Source organism: Ptychodera flava, chromosome 12 (genome assembly GCF_041260155.1).
Source record: "Ptychodera flava strain L36383 chromosome 12, AS_Pfla_20210202, whole genome shotgun sequence".
Taxonomy (NCBI): Eukaryota; Metazoa; Hemichordata; class Enteropneusta; family Ptychoderidae; genus Ptychodera; species Ptychodera flava.
Window position 1 is genome coordinate 22,215,987 of NC_091939.1, and position 18,565 is coordinate 22,234,551.

General features: G+C 36.1%; 2 protein-coding genes across 3 annotated transcripts in view; one reads left to right on the top strand and one right to left on the bottom strand.

Annotated features, from left to right (window-relative positions):
* LOC139145398 (protein-tyrosine sulfotransferase 1-like) overlaps positions 1-9,384 on the top strand; it is a 100,018-nt gene extending 90,634 nt beyond the window's left edge. The window contains exon 3 of the mRNA XM_070716541.1: positions 5,515-9,384. Within this exon, the coding sequence (XP_070572642.1) occupies positions 5,515-5,911 (397 nt within the window). The 3' untranslated portion in view covers positions 5,912-9,384. The remainder of the gene's footprint in view (positions 1-5,514) is intronic.
* A 6,350-nt stretch (positions 9,385-15,734) lies between these two features.
* Positions 15,735-18,565, bottom strand: part of LOC139145397 (argininosuccinate lyase-like) — a 29,496-nt gene continuing 26,665 nt past the window's right edge. Inside the window, exon 14 of one of the 2 annotated variants that reach the window (XM_070716539.1) lies at positions 15,735-17,206. In XM_070716539.1, coding sequence (XP_070572640.1) covers positions 17,068-17,206 — 139 coding nt within the window. In that variant the 3' untranslated portion in view covers positions 15,735-17,067. The remainder of the gene's footprint in view (positions 17,207-18,565) is intronic. The other variant, XM_070716540.1, reaches the window with a different exon arrangement.

The following is an 18,565-nucleotide window of genomic DNA, read 5'->3' on the forward strand; positions in this document are numbered from 1 at the left end:
TCCTCAAAGGGGGGAAATGCCAGCTCTGTCAATTACTGGACATGTTACACTCGGTGAGTGAGGATTTTTGATTCCCTAAAGGCTTAGATCCTCCAAAGGATGACATTTAGGTGCCTTGTAGATACAGTGAATGTGGAGTTAAGCAGTCACAATTGTATGAATAAGCTACAGCTGTAAGGCATACTATTTATCAAGAGTATCTTTTGTACAATGATAATGAACATCTTCTAGAGACAGTTTTTCTTTCATTTTTTTTCCGTCACATGGATGCGTTTCCTGGGTTTCATAGCAATTGTTTAGCTCCCATGACGATTTTGCATGTGTCGTTCATTGTTGTCGCATGATGGATGTGCCCTACACATCTTCTTTGCATAAGGCGCTGTAAATAAAATTCTTTGTTTGCCGTCCGTGTGCTGGTAGGTTTTCAGAGAAAATTAAGAAAACAAACACAATGTTAACACTATTACAAATAAGAATGTTATTTTGCAAATGAAACGAAATAAAAAAGAACTTATGTTAATACCCTTGTGCTTTTTGTTTGTGTTTGTTTTTTTTTGCCTTGCTAGCTGGTAGTTTTTTTCAAAAATCCAAGGACGGCAAACACAGAATTTTCTTTAAATGGCTGCTCATTCAATGCAAATCACAAACATAGAACTGCCTGTTGTATCCATTGGGAATCGTTGACTTAATTGTTCCGAGTTGCAGTATTTGAGCAAACGGTAATTATTTCAAAATATAATGTATCACCAGATGTGGGATCTGCCTTTCAAATCAACTTATTAATAATATTGTTTCAATTTCTCTGGGTATTGGGATGGTTAATTCTGCCTTCAGCAAGCAATGGGGACTTCAACTTCTGAGAAAAACAAACAATCAAATATTTAACAGACACAATCCTCTATAGGTGTGTGCTCTGCAATTACTATGGCTTTTGCTGATTAATATATGGGTCATTTAAAAAGTTAATACGTAATTTTGAATAGCAACAATATATTTGCAGATTTTTACATTTTTTATACTTTTACAAAGGAATGAATTCGACTTCTCATATATGACAATATTTTTACATATAATATAATCCGGTAAAGTTATATTTGACGAATTTGGCTTCCATTTGGAAGAAAATTCTTCATTTTTAATGATTTATACTTGACATGATATCCCGATACTTGATTTCAAAATGTAAATTGTAAAGTATAAGGTTCAGTATTAAATAACTGTGCAAATATTTTACCAATGTCTTATGTCAATATACTCAAGCATTTTGCCTTTTTACACAACTTAGAACATCAGTGGATTAGAGTTTTTCATCGGAAAACAAACAATTCAAAATCTTCCGCAGATGGCAAGGGTTTCAGTAGATTGCCATAGTCTGGTTTGAATGTAGAATCGTACTGAGTGCTGTCCACATAAAGTCTGACAGTTTTATGTCTGTTGCTGTGAACCCTGATGTCCCTGTGGGTTTGCAAAGATTGAACTCTGATTGTTGCTTTGTAGCAGGGCTAATCCCAGTAAGGTCTGACATTCTTTGCTGTGACCTGATTGATATCATTCATGACCGAAAAAAAGGATAATGAGCGGTGAAATTCGCCTCAAGGGAAATATTTTTTTGAAACTCAAATTGTACTGTGTCTTTCGTCTCTGCCGCTAGTTGTGGACTTGTTTTGAAGTCTGTAAAGTAAAATTTAATGCAGTTTTCACAGTCTAGCCTTCGGTGAAATAAATTGAAGATCTACTTTTATTTCATGAAGATGACAGAGGGAACGACAGCCATTATTAATTTCAAATATTTGCTAAATTTTAGGCCAATTGTTTCTGTAATCCCAAATTTGCCCTTTGACCCCTGACTTTTATTCTTTATCACTATAGTGAATTGTTTAAAGCTTCCCTTTGGAATTTTTGAACAAATTGTTTAACCTTTCTTTTGTAAGGTGCGTGTTACCTTTCACAAATTAATTTTTGAAGTATTTCAGGGTTGTCTGACGTGTTGAATTCCATCTGTAAAAATAGCAGTAAATCATATGATGTATGGGTTTGATTTAAGAGCGTGGAACAGTGTTCATAATGTTAATGATGATGGTCAGTACAACTGATAAGATGTAACAATGATGATTTTAATAATAATGATAGCATTCAGTTTCTGCTCTTTGGCAATATTTTATACCATACACGTATGTTAAGAAGAGAGTACCAGAAATAGAATATGTACATCAATTTCATTCCCTCGGTAATAAGATTAGCAAATTAGAATTTGAAACGTAATACTCTGAATCTGGCAAGTGGTATTTTTGGCAAGCATTGTGAAAAAATTTATTAAGCGTATTTAGTTGATAAAGTAAGCAGACGAAGAGGATGCAATAATCCGTGAAAAAAAAAAGTGCAAGAGGAAAAAAAAATGCAAAATATATCGTTGACTGCTGATTTAGGATAGGTAGGTAACAAAATTAGGTTAAAAATATGATTGGGAACACTTTCACAAGGAGGTGTTGATTTTTCTAATGAATTATAACCTGGCTGACAATTCAGCAAAATCAGTCAAATGTTAAAGGACTTCACATTTTCCAGTACGCCGATTTCAATGAAAGTGCGGTTTTATTCATGTGGGTTTCAATTCAAGCAATGGCTCGTTTCCTTGGATTTCAATTTTGAATTGTGGTTTTAGCGGTGCTCGGAAGTCCACCCGACTTCTGCGTGATCAATTTGGCTAATTTTTTCTTGTGGTTTGTAGTGATAATATCTGTGCAGTTCCTTTATCTACCGCAGATCGCATGAATCCCCGTTCTGACGCCTTTGGTTCCCATGGTGATTGTGAAAAAGCTGAATGCTATCGCTTCAGTGAACTTTTTTTTCTCCCACCATTCATTCATTTTATCAGCAGCTCTCTGGTGATAAAGGGAATACGTATGATATTTCCCGGTGATGTTAATGCTGGTTAATAGTCTTTGAAGAGTCACCGCATTTTTATTGATAACAACGTTCACTCGTGGATGGTTTGAAGTATGTTGGATCAGTCGGAGTTGTCAATGGTGGCTTCAACTATCCAGGCAAACAAGATAGTTCATTGTTTTGTTCAGTAACAGAAGGTGATAAAAAACTATTAATTTAGTGTCCATTTAATGCCCTGAATGTTACATCTTCACCTCATCACTCTTTTGATATATCAAGCGTTTTAAATTTTATGTTTCACCGCAGTCTCATGTTTAAAAGATGGGGAAAAAAGAACTGTCTATCGTTTCATGGGTAAAGTCACTTGTTTTATTGCCTCGAGAGACACCTCCAACCTGTTCACCCCTGATTCCATGTGAACAGGTCCACAATTACCGCTGATAACAATTGGTTTGGGCTAAACCATTGTGGTGAAAGGGTTAATCACTTTTTAACTCAAATAATGTTGATCATGTACTGTACATTGAGATTTTCTACTTTTGAGATCAGCTGGGTTTTTTCCTTGTTTACATATATTTGTCTTTTCAGTTCTGACAGTGACAGATGCTGTTTTTGTCTCTCTCTCTCATAGCATCTTAAAATGTTCTGAACCCTGATAGTATCAGTAAATTCCCACAACAAAATTAACAAACACAGGTGTTACAAAAAGACAGATTTGCATTCTTGAATGGAAATGCACCAAGCATTTAATGACTTCTGTGTAGGATGGCTGCAATTACCATAAAATTTACTGGGAAGGATTTGGTGTACTTTGTGTTGACTTAGAATTAATGACAAAGTGATAAAAGCACATAAATGAACTTTTCCCATCATTAAACGGCTCATCAAAAGAGAATGTCAATAGGCATTTTGGCCCCGAACTTTGATGTTTATTGTGCCATAAAAAGTGCTGTAGTATTTGTGATCAATTTCATTCCAATTTGTTTTGTAAATGACAAAGGCATGCTTCTGTATTTCTGTGCAATTGAAAATCAGCTTGTACTACTGTAAATATCTCTTTAATTTGCGTATTCAACAATTTCAAAGTAGTGAAATCCTGAAAACTGAGGACATCAGGCACATAGAACAGCAGGGGAGATATTACCAACCTAGAATACCGGTATACATACTGGTACCGGTGACTGTCTCAGTCTTTCCAGCAGGGGTTTTTCGATGGCGCGCAAAAGATTTTGCTGCAGCTAAATTTTCTCTACTTCTCAGTTTGAGTCTCTTTTTCATCAAAGTGCATTTACCCCGGAATGACTCTGCACATCCGAATTCGTAATTTCCAAAGATGACGGTCATTAAAGAATGAATTATGGGCCGGGGAGGAACTGCCAAGGAAGCTAGAAAAACTCATGATGTTAACAAAAAGGCATTCATCTTCACACCACCTGCCTCCCCTCACACTTTTCTTCACTGGACAATTCTTATGCAAATGTTTGTTATGTGGACGAGGAAGGCAATTTATCTAAGTTGAGTTGATGTTGTAGGTGATGACTTCCTTAACCACTGAAATGCAACACAGCCTCTAGACTATTATAATTAATAGGTTGGGTGCTGTAGTGGCTGGATGTGCTCCTCACAGTAAATCAGTCGGCATGGAACAATACAGTTTTTTAAATGCAGCAGGAACATTGAATGGAGTAATACTGTCATGGAATGGAGTAAAAAGTGGTCACGGATCGCTCCCTCTTGCACTCCCATGTGACCGAGAAATACAGACTCTGATGAAATTTTTCGCTCGACAAAAAGCGGCAGTCCTGAATAATTGATGGCGGTGTGAAATACTGAAATGCTTTCCTAGTAATTAAGCAACTAGTCAAGTGGAATTTGAAATGTAGATAACACGCTGTCTGACTCCGCAGCTTTGAGGTTTCTCTATTTTACCACAGTTCATCTAAATGAAATTAAGAGGAGAAACTATCGGTGCAGAAAATTGTGATTATTCCAGTGGAGAATGCGGTTGTGCCAGGGATGTATCACGGAACACTGCGATCCTTTGTGTGTAGTTGTGTGTAATTCACTAATTGATAACAGTGTTGAATATGGTATTCGATCACATTACAACCACTGTTGCATCTGTAGACTTTTTCCTTTTGATGATTTTTACCTCTTGTCAAATTTCCAAAAGATGATGTATCTGTAGTCCGCAACTCCATGAAACACTAGTCCATTTACATATCAATAGTGTATTAGCCTTGTAACTGTTATGTGTTGTGCTGTCTTAAACCAGACTTCTCACAGAAAAAGCCCATTTGACAATAAAGGAACATATTTTCTTAAAAGATATATTAGCAAAAAATTTGTTTGCTAGGTGTCTAAACTACAAGAGGGAAAGTCATGCTATGTAGTTCAAAAAGTTGGAGCTACCTCTAAGAATTTTGAACAAATTATGTCAGGAAGTCCTGGGAACAGACCGGTACTTCATGTCAAAAGAAAGATATTGTTTTTGTAGTCAGTAGAGGGCGCTATAACTTAGTGATGACAAAAGTGGGAAGTCGTCACAAAATTACTCGTTGATTGATCTTCTCTGGTGAAAAGGAGTGTATTATTAAAAAAAAACTTTATTTTTTCTGTGTTTTTCAGGGTTGAAAGATCAACAGATCAAGTAATAAAACCCATCAACTTGGACGCCCTCACCAGCTGGGTCGGTCACATACCACAAGAAGTGCTGGACGACATGCCGTACGTCGCCCCCATGCTGCAGAGGCTTGGCTACGACCCACGGGCCAACCCGCCGAACTATGGAACCCCGGACAAGCTGGTTGTGGACAACACAAAGCGGGCGCGGGAGAATGAAGGACTCTTTGTGAACAGATTTGAAAAGAACGGAGAGGAGACTTACATAAAAGATTACATGGAAGACCCTGGACTTTCCAAAAATAAACAAAACCCTCCAAATCAAGCACAGCCGGTACCCCAGGCTTTCAGAGACAGAAAATTACCACCAAGATTTAGAAGAGACGTTTTACCAAATTATTAGGGAAAAAATTAGAGAAACTGTTATTTATTTATATTTTTGTTCCTATGCAGAAATAGCACCCGATATGTCTCCTCCAGGTACTGTTTTGTTTTCTCTGGATGATCACTGTTCAATTATTCCTCTCCAATGTGCCCTGGTATGGCTGAGGTCCTCCCCCTGCCTTTCTGTACTGGCCACCCTCCCATTTTGTGGAGCAAAATATTTAAGGACACATTGTTAATTCAACCGTACAAAATTTATTTTTTTGTATCTCAAGTACCAGTGTTCTTTCAAAGTTGCCTGTTTGTATCGTGTCTCTGTTTTTGTTCAGTGAAAAGTGAATTTGGATTGTGTGTTTTCAAGTCGGGCTGAAATTTGTACATTGGCCTTTCAAATTCCCCCACATTTTTACAAGAATTGAAATATCTGAATCAAATACACATCACTATTTCAGATACATGTACTTCTGTCAATGAAAATTCATGGGAAAATGATATTCTCGCCTGAAACCAGTGTGTGCTCTAATTTACGACACTACTCAAAACTCTCTGAGTCATCAGTTTTAGAATTCTATAAACTTTTTCCCATCAGCATCATATCATTCATTGTTACATTTAAGGGTTTGTGTGCATCCTACAAAACCTTTTTTCAGTCAGATCAGTTCAATGGTCTTCAGTATCTGGTACTTACTGCCTTTTCAAATCAAGTCCAATGTCATTAAAACTTGTTAACTTTTATCAACCTAAGAAGTTTTTAAGCGTACAGTAAATTTTATCATCTGGTTTACAAATCAACGAAAGGGACTTTAGCTGTAACTTTTTATATCTTTTACACTCATTTGGCTTTTCAATGTCAACATAATTTTCTTGTTCTACTCCCCACAGCATGTTGAGATACACAGTATTCAGCTTGTCAACTCAGCCTGTACATGTGTAGACTGCATTGTTATTGTTGACAAGTAAATTCTGGCCCTGACTAAAATTCAAATGTAAACAATAACAGTGCCTTTTATCTGCATAAACGCTGTGTCAGGTTTCAATCGACGCCAAATTTGGTATGTGCCTGTAGTGGTACCCCAGTGTAATGTCAGCTTTAAAGGGGTAACACAGAAGAGCCCAACTGATTTTGATGACCCAGGATCCAATTATAGATTTTCGAAGACCCCAGTTTACACTTTTTTTCACATTTTCACAAAGGCAGTCTTCCTTTTTTTTGGAAGAACATTTCTTTCCTGTTAAAAGCCATTTACATTCAGTAGACTGCCAAAACCTTACTAGTGTATCAACATGGTTGCGTAGCAACAGATTTGGGGCTGTTTCTGATTGGTTGAATCTGAGACACTGGAGTGATATTAATGTGGTGGCTTGGCAACAGGCTGTTTCTGACTGGTTTGAATCAGTGGCACTCACTAGTTGCAGCACACTACCTACCAATACCACATCATTAGCATATAGCAAGTTGTGGTTGCAAGTCATATCATTATAGTGAATAGTAGAAGTAAATATTGTTATGATTGACAAATCCCGTGTGTGTGTGTGTGTGTGTATGAGAGAGAGAGAGAGAGAGAGAGGCTGTAACAGTTGCAGAATCTGCATCCTGTTGCTAGTTTGCTGCATTGTAATAATTGTATAAATTTTCACCGCCCACCATCATCATAACATCTATCACATTTATGTTAATTTATCATCCATGTCACTGTGAACTTTGAACCTTTGGCCTCTCACCATTTGCAAGCTCTTCAGCAAGAATACACAGTGTTTCACCAGTCAGCTTGAAGTATTTTCATGAAATTATGATGACTTGGAATCATTTTATGAGGCAAGAAGGCTGATCACTAGGGTTTACAAAGTGTTGGTTCCATAATAATAAAGTTTGCAATGACTGGAGACACTGTGTACTTTTAGACTCTGAAATTGTCGTCCCTAATTCAATAATTGTCTTGGCTTTTTAAGGCTATCAGTATTATGGCCTAGCACAGTGCTCTTGTTCTAGTTGTTATCATTTACAACTTTGTACCACCGTTTATTACTTTGTCTTGTAATTTTTTCTAGTGGCAGTTAGTCATTTTGTTTGTAAAACAAAACTTTGCTGTTTTCAAAACTTCCACTTTTTCACTAGAGTGAGCCATTTAGATTCCCAATTTTGCCAAAGGTCTGTTTGTCAGCCATTTTGCTCTTTTATAGAAGTAATCTTGTCAGTAGCCCTTTTTATCACAAAATATTTGTAGATCTGCCTGCTATCACAAGATTTTCAGTTTCTCTGAAATAAACAACACACTGTAAATTAGGCTCTTTTTAAGGAAACTGTTTCAGTATTATATTTGGTCAAGTTTTGTGATGAGCTGGCCAGGGAGAAAAAAAAGGGTATGACATACTGTAACTTGTGGTGGCGCCCTTCACACGAATGCTTTCACTATATTGTTGACAAAGGGGGAAAAAAAGAAAGCATGTTGCAAACGGTATTTCGTTTCTTCATAATACTTTAACCATCAAAAAGATGACTGGTACTACACTGATTGAATCTTTCCAGGTGCCTTCACAAATATAGTAAGCTAGTCTTACGAGGACTGACCAAGAAACAGTAGCTTTCATGGGAGTGGCCTTTACTGTACCATGAAATCATGTAACTGTTTCTGGAATTTGGGTATTTATGACACTAAACATTGACAAAACTGAAGCACAACAATCATTATCATGTGAAATGCTGCCAGTCTTTTTTATTTATAAAGCTTTTCTATCACAGAAAATCAAATTTCTGAACACCAGGAAAGAAGATATTGAAAGACACAATGTGAAATATTTCCTCAATTTATGAAACAATAATTGTTCTCTGAAATAATCGTGTTTATAATGTCATAATGCTTTTGAATTTGAAACTTACGTCTAGCCTCTCAAGTTGTATCACTTCTCTGTGTAAATAGTCTTTCATGTGTGCTCAGAACTTCCACTCCTTCATCCCGAGTTTGGAATAACCCTATTGTTTTGTAGGGCAAATGGGGACCTTTATATTCGGAAATGGGTATGAAAGGTTAAAAAATATCAGACTGAACATGCTGTAGGTGTGCTTTATTCTGACATCAGGGCCTTGATCCATTTTTGGCCTTGATCAAGAATTTGTAGTATTTCTTTCCACCTGTGCATTGGTGTGCCATATTTGTTGTAAGCATGCCACTGGAAAGTAACTGACTCGACAAGTTTTTTAAATTGTAGAATCTTGCGTTTTAGTTTTCACCGATGACTTTAAGGAGGGTTTCATAATGGATGCTGTACAACTTATTTGCATATGTGTCATGTATTGCATGTGAAACAACCAATTATTAACAGCTGAACTCAGAGATGCACAGATTCAAATCAACGCAAAATAGCTCTACGTCTTCACTACTCAAATGTACCAGTGGGTGTACCTGATGTAATGTTTGTTTGTTTGTTTATTTGTAGTTGTTTCATGAAACAATAAAATGACACAAAAAACCAAATTCTAGAGATATTCAACAATGGAAATCTGATTCTATGAAAGTTGCAATTCCAGTGTTTGGGCTGAAGTTATCCAGTGTGTATGAAAATTACCCCGGCCTCTCTCCTATTCGTGTATCAATTTTTAAAGTGGCACTCTCTTTCACTGGTACAGAGCACAGAACAGTATACTGAACACGTTTTGTATCATGGTTGGAATATTCAATCTGTGAAAACTTTACAAATCGTAACCACCTTTTTTAGCTCCGCTGTCAGCGACGCGGAGCTTATCAAATAGGTTGATTTCCGTCGTCGTCCGTCGTCCGTCGCCGTCGTCCGTCGTCGTCCGTCAACAATTGCCTTCTCCTCTAAAACCGCAAGTCCAATTGCTTTGAAATTTATATGCAGTTGACTTAAGGTGACCTCACTTCAGTTTGTTCAAATCATGGTGAAATTTGCATATTTGTATTTTTGGGCATTTTTTGGTGTTTTTGGTAAAAAAATCTTCTTCTCTAAAACCGCTTGTCCGATTGCTTTGAAATTTGATATGCAGTTTGCTTAGGGTGACTTCAGTCAGTTTTCTTCAAATTGTGGTGAAATTTGCATATTTGTATTTTTAAGGCAATTTTTTCATTTTTGGTAAAAAATCTTAAAAATCTTCTTCTTCAAAACTGTCAGTCAGATAGCTTTGATATTTGGTACATAGGTCCCTAGGGATGATCTATTTCAGATTTGTTCAAATTGTGCAAAAATATGCAAATTTGCATTTTTAGGGTAATTTTTGCCATTTTTGGTCAAAAAATTTATTTCTCAAAAAGTACTGGTCTGATAGTTTTGAAATTTGGTATACAGCTTTCTATTGATGAACTAAGTAATATGTATTGAATTTCTGATGAAATCTGTAATTTTGTATTTTTGGGGCAATTTTTGCCATTTTTGGTCAAAAAATGTGTATTTCCAAAACTACTCATCCGATAGCTTTGAAATTTGGTATACAGTTCCTACAGATTAACTAAATGATAGTTATTGAAATTATGATGAAATCTACAATTTTGTAATTTTGGGCAATTTTTACCAGTTTTGGTCAAAAAATGTGTATTTCCAAAACTACTCATTCGATAGCTTTGAAATTTGGTGTACAGGTTCCTACAGATGAACTAAATGATAATTATTGAAATTATGATGAAATCTGCAATTTTGTAATTTTGGGGCAATTTTTGCCATTTTTGGTCAAAACATGTGTTTCTCAAAAAGTACTGGTCTGATAGCTTTGAAATTTGGTATACAGGTTTCTACAGATGAGCTAAGTAATATATATTGAATTTCTGATGAAATCTGTAATTTTGTATTTTTGGGGCAATTTTTGCCATTTTTGGTCAAAAAATGTGTATATTCAAAACTACTCATCTGATAGCTTTGAAATTTGGTATACAGGTTTCCATAGATGAACTAAATGATATTTATTGAAATATGATGAAATCTGCAATTTGAATTTTGGGGCAATTTTTCCTATTTTTGGTCAAAAAATGCGTTTCTCAAAAAGTACTTGTCTAACAGCTTTGAAATTTGGTATACAGGTTTCTATAGATGAACTAAATTTGATCTTCTGAAATTATGATAAATCTGCAATTTTTACTTTTGGGGGCAATTGTTGCCATTTTTGGTCAAAAAATTTATTCTCAAAAACTCTTCATCAGATAGCTTTGGTTGACATGTTCTTAGGGATGATCCTATGTGATACATTCAAAGTATGATGAAATCTTCAATTGCGTATTTTTGCAGCTTATTTTAGCCACTTTTTTTCTGGCCACTGCATTGAGCTATCAAAGATTTCCACCCTTCTTCATTAACATGTGTCAAAAATAGTTATTCTCTACATAAACACAGCGGAGCTATATCGGCCGCTAGGTCGCTTGTTATGAACTGGCATGCACTTTACTGCCCTTTTAGAGTGACATTTTACTGCTGAAGGTATTTCCCTGAGAAATGTATCATTGCACAAGATGCTTGTATATCTGTGAGGCTGTCTTAATACCCTTGCTGCAACTTCCAGTTTGTGTTCCTCGTTTTCACATACTTCTGTTTTTCTTTTGTGTTTCCAAATGTCATTCCAACCAATCTGCAGCAGCGTTGTATATTTTTGCATTCATTGCACAAGGCAATGCACATTCAACATGCTCTCTCATTGGTAGACTCCAGCCAAAGAGAGAGCACAGAAAATTAGATTTCTTGGAATCATATATATTTTTCTTGACGTGACTGTTTCTTAATAGCCAAAAAAATGCGCTGACATTCAACCAGGGGTAGTGTACAATCTTGTTGTAGAGCATTAAATTTCTGTAGGCTAAGTTCTTGGGCCTTTCCAAGGAATTTTGTAACCATCGGAAGTAGTTTTACATTCACATAAGGTGGAGTATATACACTGTGTAAATAAGTTGTAATGATCATTTCTAAGTACCGGTAGTCGGTGTGGATGAGTTCAGAGTTGCATATGTAAATGAGTTTTTGATTAGCATATCACATGGCCAAGCATTGACCAATAGCATTGAAGAGTTTGGTTGGATGCAGATTAGCTCGCTTATCAATGAGCTCTGATTGACAATTAGTCTGATGGCAACCAATCCTGTGGACAATTTTGCCCAATGCAGAAATATTTTTGAAGGGTGAAAAAAAAACAACTCGGTTTAATGCTGATTGAACTTGTGTTGGATCAATTTAGTCGCTCACAGGAACTGCCAATACTGGAATTTAGAACATATCGTGCATTTACAATTCAGAAATGGTCTTTTTCAGAACACATGATTCGCAGGATCCTGGCACACAACAAAAATGAGAAAAGAAATTAGAAGCACTGAATGTACCTATGGTTTTCTTACCATATGTGATATTCAAATCCAAGGTTACTATTATGTGCATTCATTTAATTTTCAAAGATGTCAATTATACGCCCTTGCCCAGCTAGCAGTGCATTGTGTAGGTATCTGTCATTGCGAAAAAAAGGCAGCCATTTTGTTGTAGAAAAAAGAGAAAAAAGATCTGGGAAAAACACCCAGTGAATGAAAAGATTTGATAATTTTCAAATTTTTAAAACCATTTAATTCCAAGATTGGCTCTTTTGCTCACACACTATAAAATTATTGTCACACCGTATATCTGTACAGGGGCTCCTGATGAGTAGACTTCAGTACAGATTTCACTTCAATTGACCTTTGAAACAGTGCATTGACGACAGAATTGAGGACTTTCTAACCAATTTACCCAATCAAGTGCTATTGTACATTCCTTTTTTCAGCATAAATTTGCATACATTAAGTGATGACCAATCATACTTTAGAATGTGTAAATGGAGCCTGTACACTAGTTTCACCTTTCTCCGGAGGACATTTGGAATTCCGTTATGTGATTATTTTTGGAAAAATAAAGACGGAACACGCTTTGATAACTGTTGTACGCATTGTCTTTATTCTACACACACATTTCCAGATCACACAATAATGACAGGAAAATTCTTTCCTGGGATATTTTTCCGCTGAAGCAGTGGTACGCATGAGGATTTACCATAATCACATCAAGTGTTACAAAGATATTACATAATCTTCATGTTCAATTATGATGATCATCTTTTTGGCAATTGCCCATTTAGTCTTTAAAAAAGTTATTCCATCCGAAATAATGCTGAACATGGCATGTTTTCTCACCATTTGTCCCACTTCTGCTGAAAGAAGTTATTTCAAGCGTTTCATATTTCAAATTCCACTGGTCTTCTTTGGCAAATTACTCTATTTTTAGGGGAAAAATATTGCTTTTTCTTATCATGTACATAAAATTTACTTCAAAATTTGTTAAAACGACTGGGAGATTGCTATAATTACGCCAACACCCCAGGGCCATGGTGTTAATTTCTGGACAGCAAAGCCACAATACCATACATTTTGAATAAGATCTGCCAAACTGTTCTGAAATAATTTGCATTTTGGGAAAACTGTCAAACAGCTGTAAGGGTAAAAGTACCACGTGTGTTCATAATGACAATGCAATGACATTTTCAGACAAAATTGCGAATAAAACTCACTCACGTATAGAGAACATAAAATTATGAAAAAAGCTGGAATTACATTTAAATTCCTTGTACATGTATCTTCAAAATTATTTCAGTACAAGACTCCCTCATGAAAGAATATTTCAGATCAAAAACCCAATAAATATATTGATATGAATAATAATGAGCGATGGGGAAATTGTGTAATCTGTATTTAGAGATTCAGGAAATTATTTCTTATTTTTAGAATTACAGTTTCCACCAAGTCTAGACTTTTATTTTGCTGTGGTTGAGAATGTGCTGCAGGCATGTACATGCCCATCACTGATGTCTGAATTTTCTCATTCAAATACGGATCCCATGCAGAAAGACAGCTGGTGATTTGGAACTTGAAAATAAACACAACGCTACAGTGAGACTTCACTTGGGTTTTTCAATAACGAGTTGAAGTGTAGCACACATCATCCTTGTATAACAGGTTACAGTAAACTTCCGTATACAGACCCTAAATATTGGATGGCTGATGAAATTGTTGAAAACAAACACACAAAGACAGATAAAAGACAGCAATGTTCTTTTTGGTAACTACCCACAGATTAACTGTGCTGCATTTCTCTGTTAGGAGAGTAGTTTCTTCACAAGAGACCACACGACAAAAGGAAAATTGAGGAAGCCACAATATATGAGAAAAACTACAATTGCAAAACTAAACTACATGTGGATAACTTTTACATCAAAGCTAAATTATTTTGGATAAAGTTTTTCCATGGCACTGTTTTAAAGTCCAGTTCAGGGAAAGCCTTGTTGTATTCTTCAGTCCAACCTCAACTTGTGAGGTTTTTGTCCATTTGTAACTTCCCTTCTTTATGAGATACAGCAGTAAATTTACTGTGCAGTTCAAGACTTAGACTGAAAGATCCATAGCTGGAGGGCGCAGGGGAGTGTAAAGAGCGCCCTCAAGCGACGGATCTTCGGTCTACTAAAGACAAATCTGTTACCAATAATTTGCTGAGCAATCAACACTGACTATACGACATATTTGGTAAGTCACAGTGTGATCTACAGTCATGTAATCTTTAAAATTTTGTAAATGGTGACTTTGTGAGGTCTTCTAGGGTAGATATGTCACTGAGAAGAAAACATTTACCGTAATATGAAATGGCAGAGACGCGCTCTCACCATCTTGTGTCAAGATCAATTTTCCTCCCCATAAATGATATGTTATCAAAACTACAATAAGGTAGCAGGGAATTGGACAAGGATGCTTACTTGTAGGACTACATTAGGGCAATGACTGGAGATCACAATGACTAACCTGCTTAAAGAATACAATGTCAGGTGTATTTATTGGTCAAAGTAAGACCTGAGTGGCACCTGGACAATCTTCCTCTAGTAAAGTTATTTTATCCACAGAATAAAAACAACAAAACAAGAAAACTCCCCAAAACACAAGGTAAGTTAAATATTATGACAAAGTGTTAAAGCTACGTGACAAAGGGTAATGAAAGATACACATTACTATTCTTCTGTTTACAGTATTAAACCCCCTTTCATCACAATGGTTTGGCCTAAACCTATGTTAGGAAAGATAGTGTGGACCTGTTAAAAGGGTATTGGGGGTGAACAGGTCAGTGTAAGTGACAATGCATCTTTTTTCAAAAGTGGAAACCTGATAAGGACAGCCACAAATAAACAGGTGTAAACAGGTCAATATGCAAATGGCAAAGTACAGGTGACCTTATACAAAACAAGTTGACTTTGTACCTATGACAGAACAGACATCCAGAGTATTATGCGAATAATCATGAACAAGGTGAACTGTGTAAATTTGCTACAGATCTGATCACAATTATTGTGACCCACTAAACACTTGCTGATGAAATATATCTTTTTTTAAATTTAGTATTTTTGAGAGAGGTATGCATCTCCTAAGAAACACTGGTGTCATTCACAATGCACTTGCTGATTCTCTCTCACACACACACACACACACACACACACACACACACACACACACGCAACTTGTTAATAACCTGATAGTCAAAATGCTGTTATTCCAATCGTTAATGTGTATTCACCTGCTAAATAACGACTAAAGACCTGCTCTCATTGGTTGATATAATGCTGAAAATGTCTGGCAGGTAAAAATAACCAACCATTCAGAATGACAGTTGCAAACAGTACATAACTTGCAACCACATTCGCTGATTTATGCTTCTATCTCAATTCTATTATCACCAATAGGCGTTGACAAAAAGATACAACATGTGGCTAATCATATATAGCATTCTATCATCTATGCTTCTACTGTCTACGACTTAAATCACACTGATATAATGACATGAATATGATGTATAGTTTCAACTTGTAATTTTGTCATATTTATTTTCATCTGACAACATACTATCTGCATATGACCTTTGGCCTTTCATAAGGGAGGACTCTCTTAGGTAGTATGCGCCTTGAAAGTGAAAGACAAACTTTTGCTCAAACTTTCCTCAATGAATATTTCAACCACTCTCTTTGAAAATCAAGAATAAAAATCAGGGGTCACCACGCAAATTTTGATACTAGCAAAACAAATTACTCAAGATTTACCGATATTTGAAATTCAAAATGGCTGCCATCCCCGTGTTAACTCTACGGAGAAAAAGAAAATTGCCAATTTTCGAAAAATTAGACTGTGAAAAGTTTCTTACACCAAGAGCTTTAAAATGAACCCCTACAAGTGGTAGATCAGACAAGAATCGTAAAAGTTTGAGAGTCCAAATATCTCTTCTCGAGGCGCATTCTACCGTAAGTATATGACTTTTTAAGCCATATTAAACAACTAAATATAATGCACAACCTGCTCTGCAGATTTAAAAAAGGTTAAAATAAAATGCACTAAAGCAGCTTTGTGGGTAAAAAGATCATCTTTAAGTTTTAAAAGCAGCACACAGCAACCAGCCTCGTTATGAGACAAAAGTGGCACTAAAATTAAATGATTCATTAATTTCTTGTTAAAACATCCTTTAAACTATGAAAGCAGTACATATTGCTAAAATTTATCCATATTTCAACTTGATTTGTACACATGGAAATCAATTCATGAACTCCGACAAATCTTCTCTGAGTAGAAAAGTTACAAACTATACTCTCATCACTTGCAATAGCATGCAGAGATGGTAGGCTCCCACATGTTGTTGCAAATTGTCTACTGATAATTTTAGAATTACCAGTCATTTCAATTTTTCACACAGCGAGAAAGATTTGAGAATAGAAATATCCACTGGTTACAAATCAAGGAGGATTGTGGGTGGATTTTAGCAGCTGTGCGCCACAACAAAAGTTAAGACTCTGAGATCACTAAGTGATATGAAAAAGGCTGATACGAGATGCTACATGCAATATTGTTGGCATGGTAAATCAAAGGTTTATGAAAGAAAATGTGCTAAAAAATAAAGACATGATTTAGCTGATTAAAATTGCTCCCACAAAGGAGTGTATGATACTGACAGAATTTCCTATGAACAACAGAGTCCCGGGTTTATGACAAGACCACATCTGGACAAGTACAATTTACAAATCGCCTTAAAATTTTTTGTTAAGTTTATAATTATCATCTGGGCTTGCCAACTTCCCAGATGTTATCGGCTACTTCAAAATCTTGAATCACACTGCACTGGGTGTTTTTTTCTTTTGCTTTACAATGTTTCCAGCCACTTGTTCAGCTGTTCTATTTGCTTGAGGACGCTCTGTCTGCTGGTGCCGCCGGATGATGTGTACTGCTCCACGCTGTTCTCATAGTTCCATACGCTGGCGACATCGTTATCAAAAGCAGCACTGCAAAGACAAAAAAATACCGCAATTATTCGGTGTCGCTCAAATTTTATCAGAATTGGTATATACCAGTATGGGTACCAAAGATCAAAAATACATATTGTTTCTATCTGTTCAGTGCAGGAAAATTCTACGTTGATGTTATGACAATGATTTCTGCACAGTACAACAAGAATATTTAAACCAGCAAAAAAAGAATGGCAAAAGTAAATAAGGTCTGAACTTCAGGTACTGGAGTTCAACTTTAGCGACATGCATAGCAGAAACAGTTAGTCCCTCTTAGTTGGACCATAGACAGTCTTCCCCTCTCTACTGTCTATGGTTGATCTGGTCTGTTAATATGTAACAGTTCATAAACAATGACAGGAAATGACTCAAGCCTGTTTCAGACACTGGCCATCACTCCTGCACATTTGCAGGATTTCACTTTTTCTTACCTCATATGCACATTTTTGACACTGACAAGTTCATTTGAACAAATTCACATCTCAACCCCTGCATCTACCTGTACACCAAATACTGAGATGGTAGCTTTGGCGGTATGGGAGCCTTTGTGTGTGACGGACATACATCCGCACATACCCACAAATATACAGACATACAGACGCCACTCAGACTCATCATATAAGCTCTTTTTGGTATTTATATATAAAACCAAATATGAGCTAAAAAAAAGAGAAAAATTTCTGCATCATTTGCAGAACTTGATGTAGGGGTAAGAGTAGCTTAACCCTTTCACCACCATGGTTTGTCCCAAATCCAATGTTTTCTATGGTAAAGTTGGACCTGTACACAGGGAACTGGGGTGAAAGGGTTAAGACCAACATTCACCATGAGTAATAATGAGTTAATTTACACAGGGTCATATTGGTCTTGCACATGAAGCACGCGCTGTTTATCTGAGATGAGAAATCTACTACATGGTGTAAATATTCAGTTCAATGGATATTCTCCATTCAAGGTGACTCACCACTAGCTGATTTGCATATTCAAATGAACCCCTTCAACACACTTTACATATAAAGTGAATGTGTTCATAAATAGCAAAACAAACGTGAGATGAGATTAGAACGCTGTGAATATCACAAGGTACAAATTTCTGATATGGAAAATCACATGACCTACATAGTACTGAACAATCCTGAAAAAGTAGCATGAGAATATAGCAAAATTTGGCATTATCATTTATATCTCTACTGCAATTATCAAAATTCAAGTTTATGCTCAAAGGAATTTTCACAAAAAATAATGACAGAAAAATTTTGTAGGAGTACCGTATCCTTGTTGCTAAAGATGACTTGGACACAGCAAAACTGCGGGTCATCTGTAACCAATGTAAAATAGAAGTGTACAAAATTACCA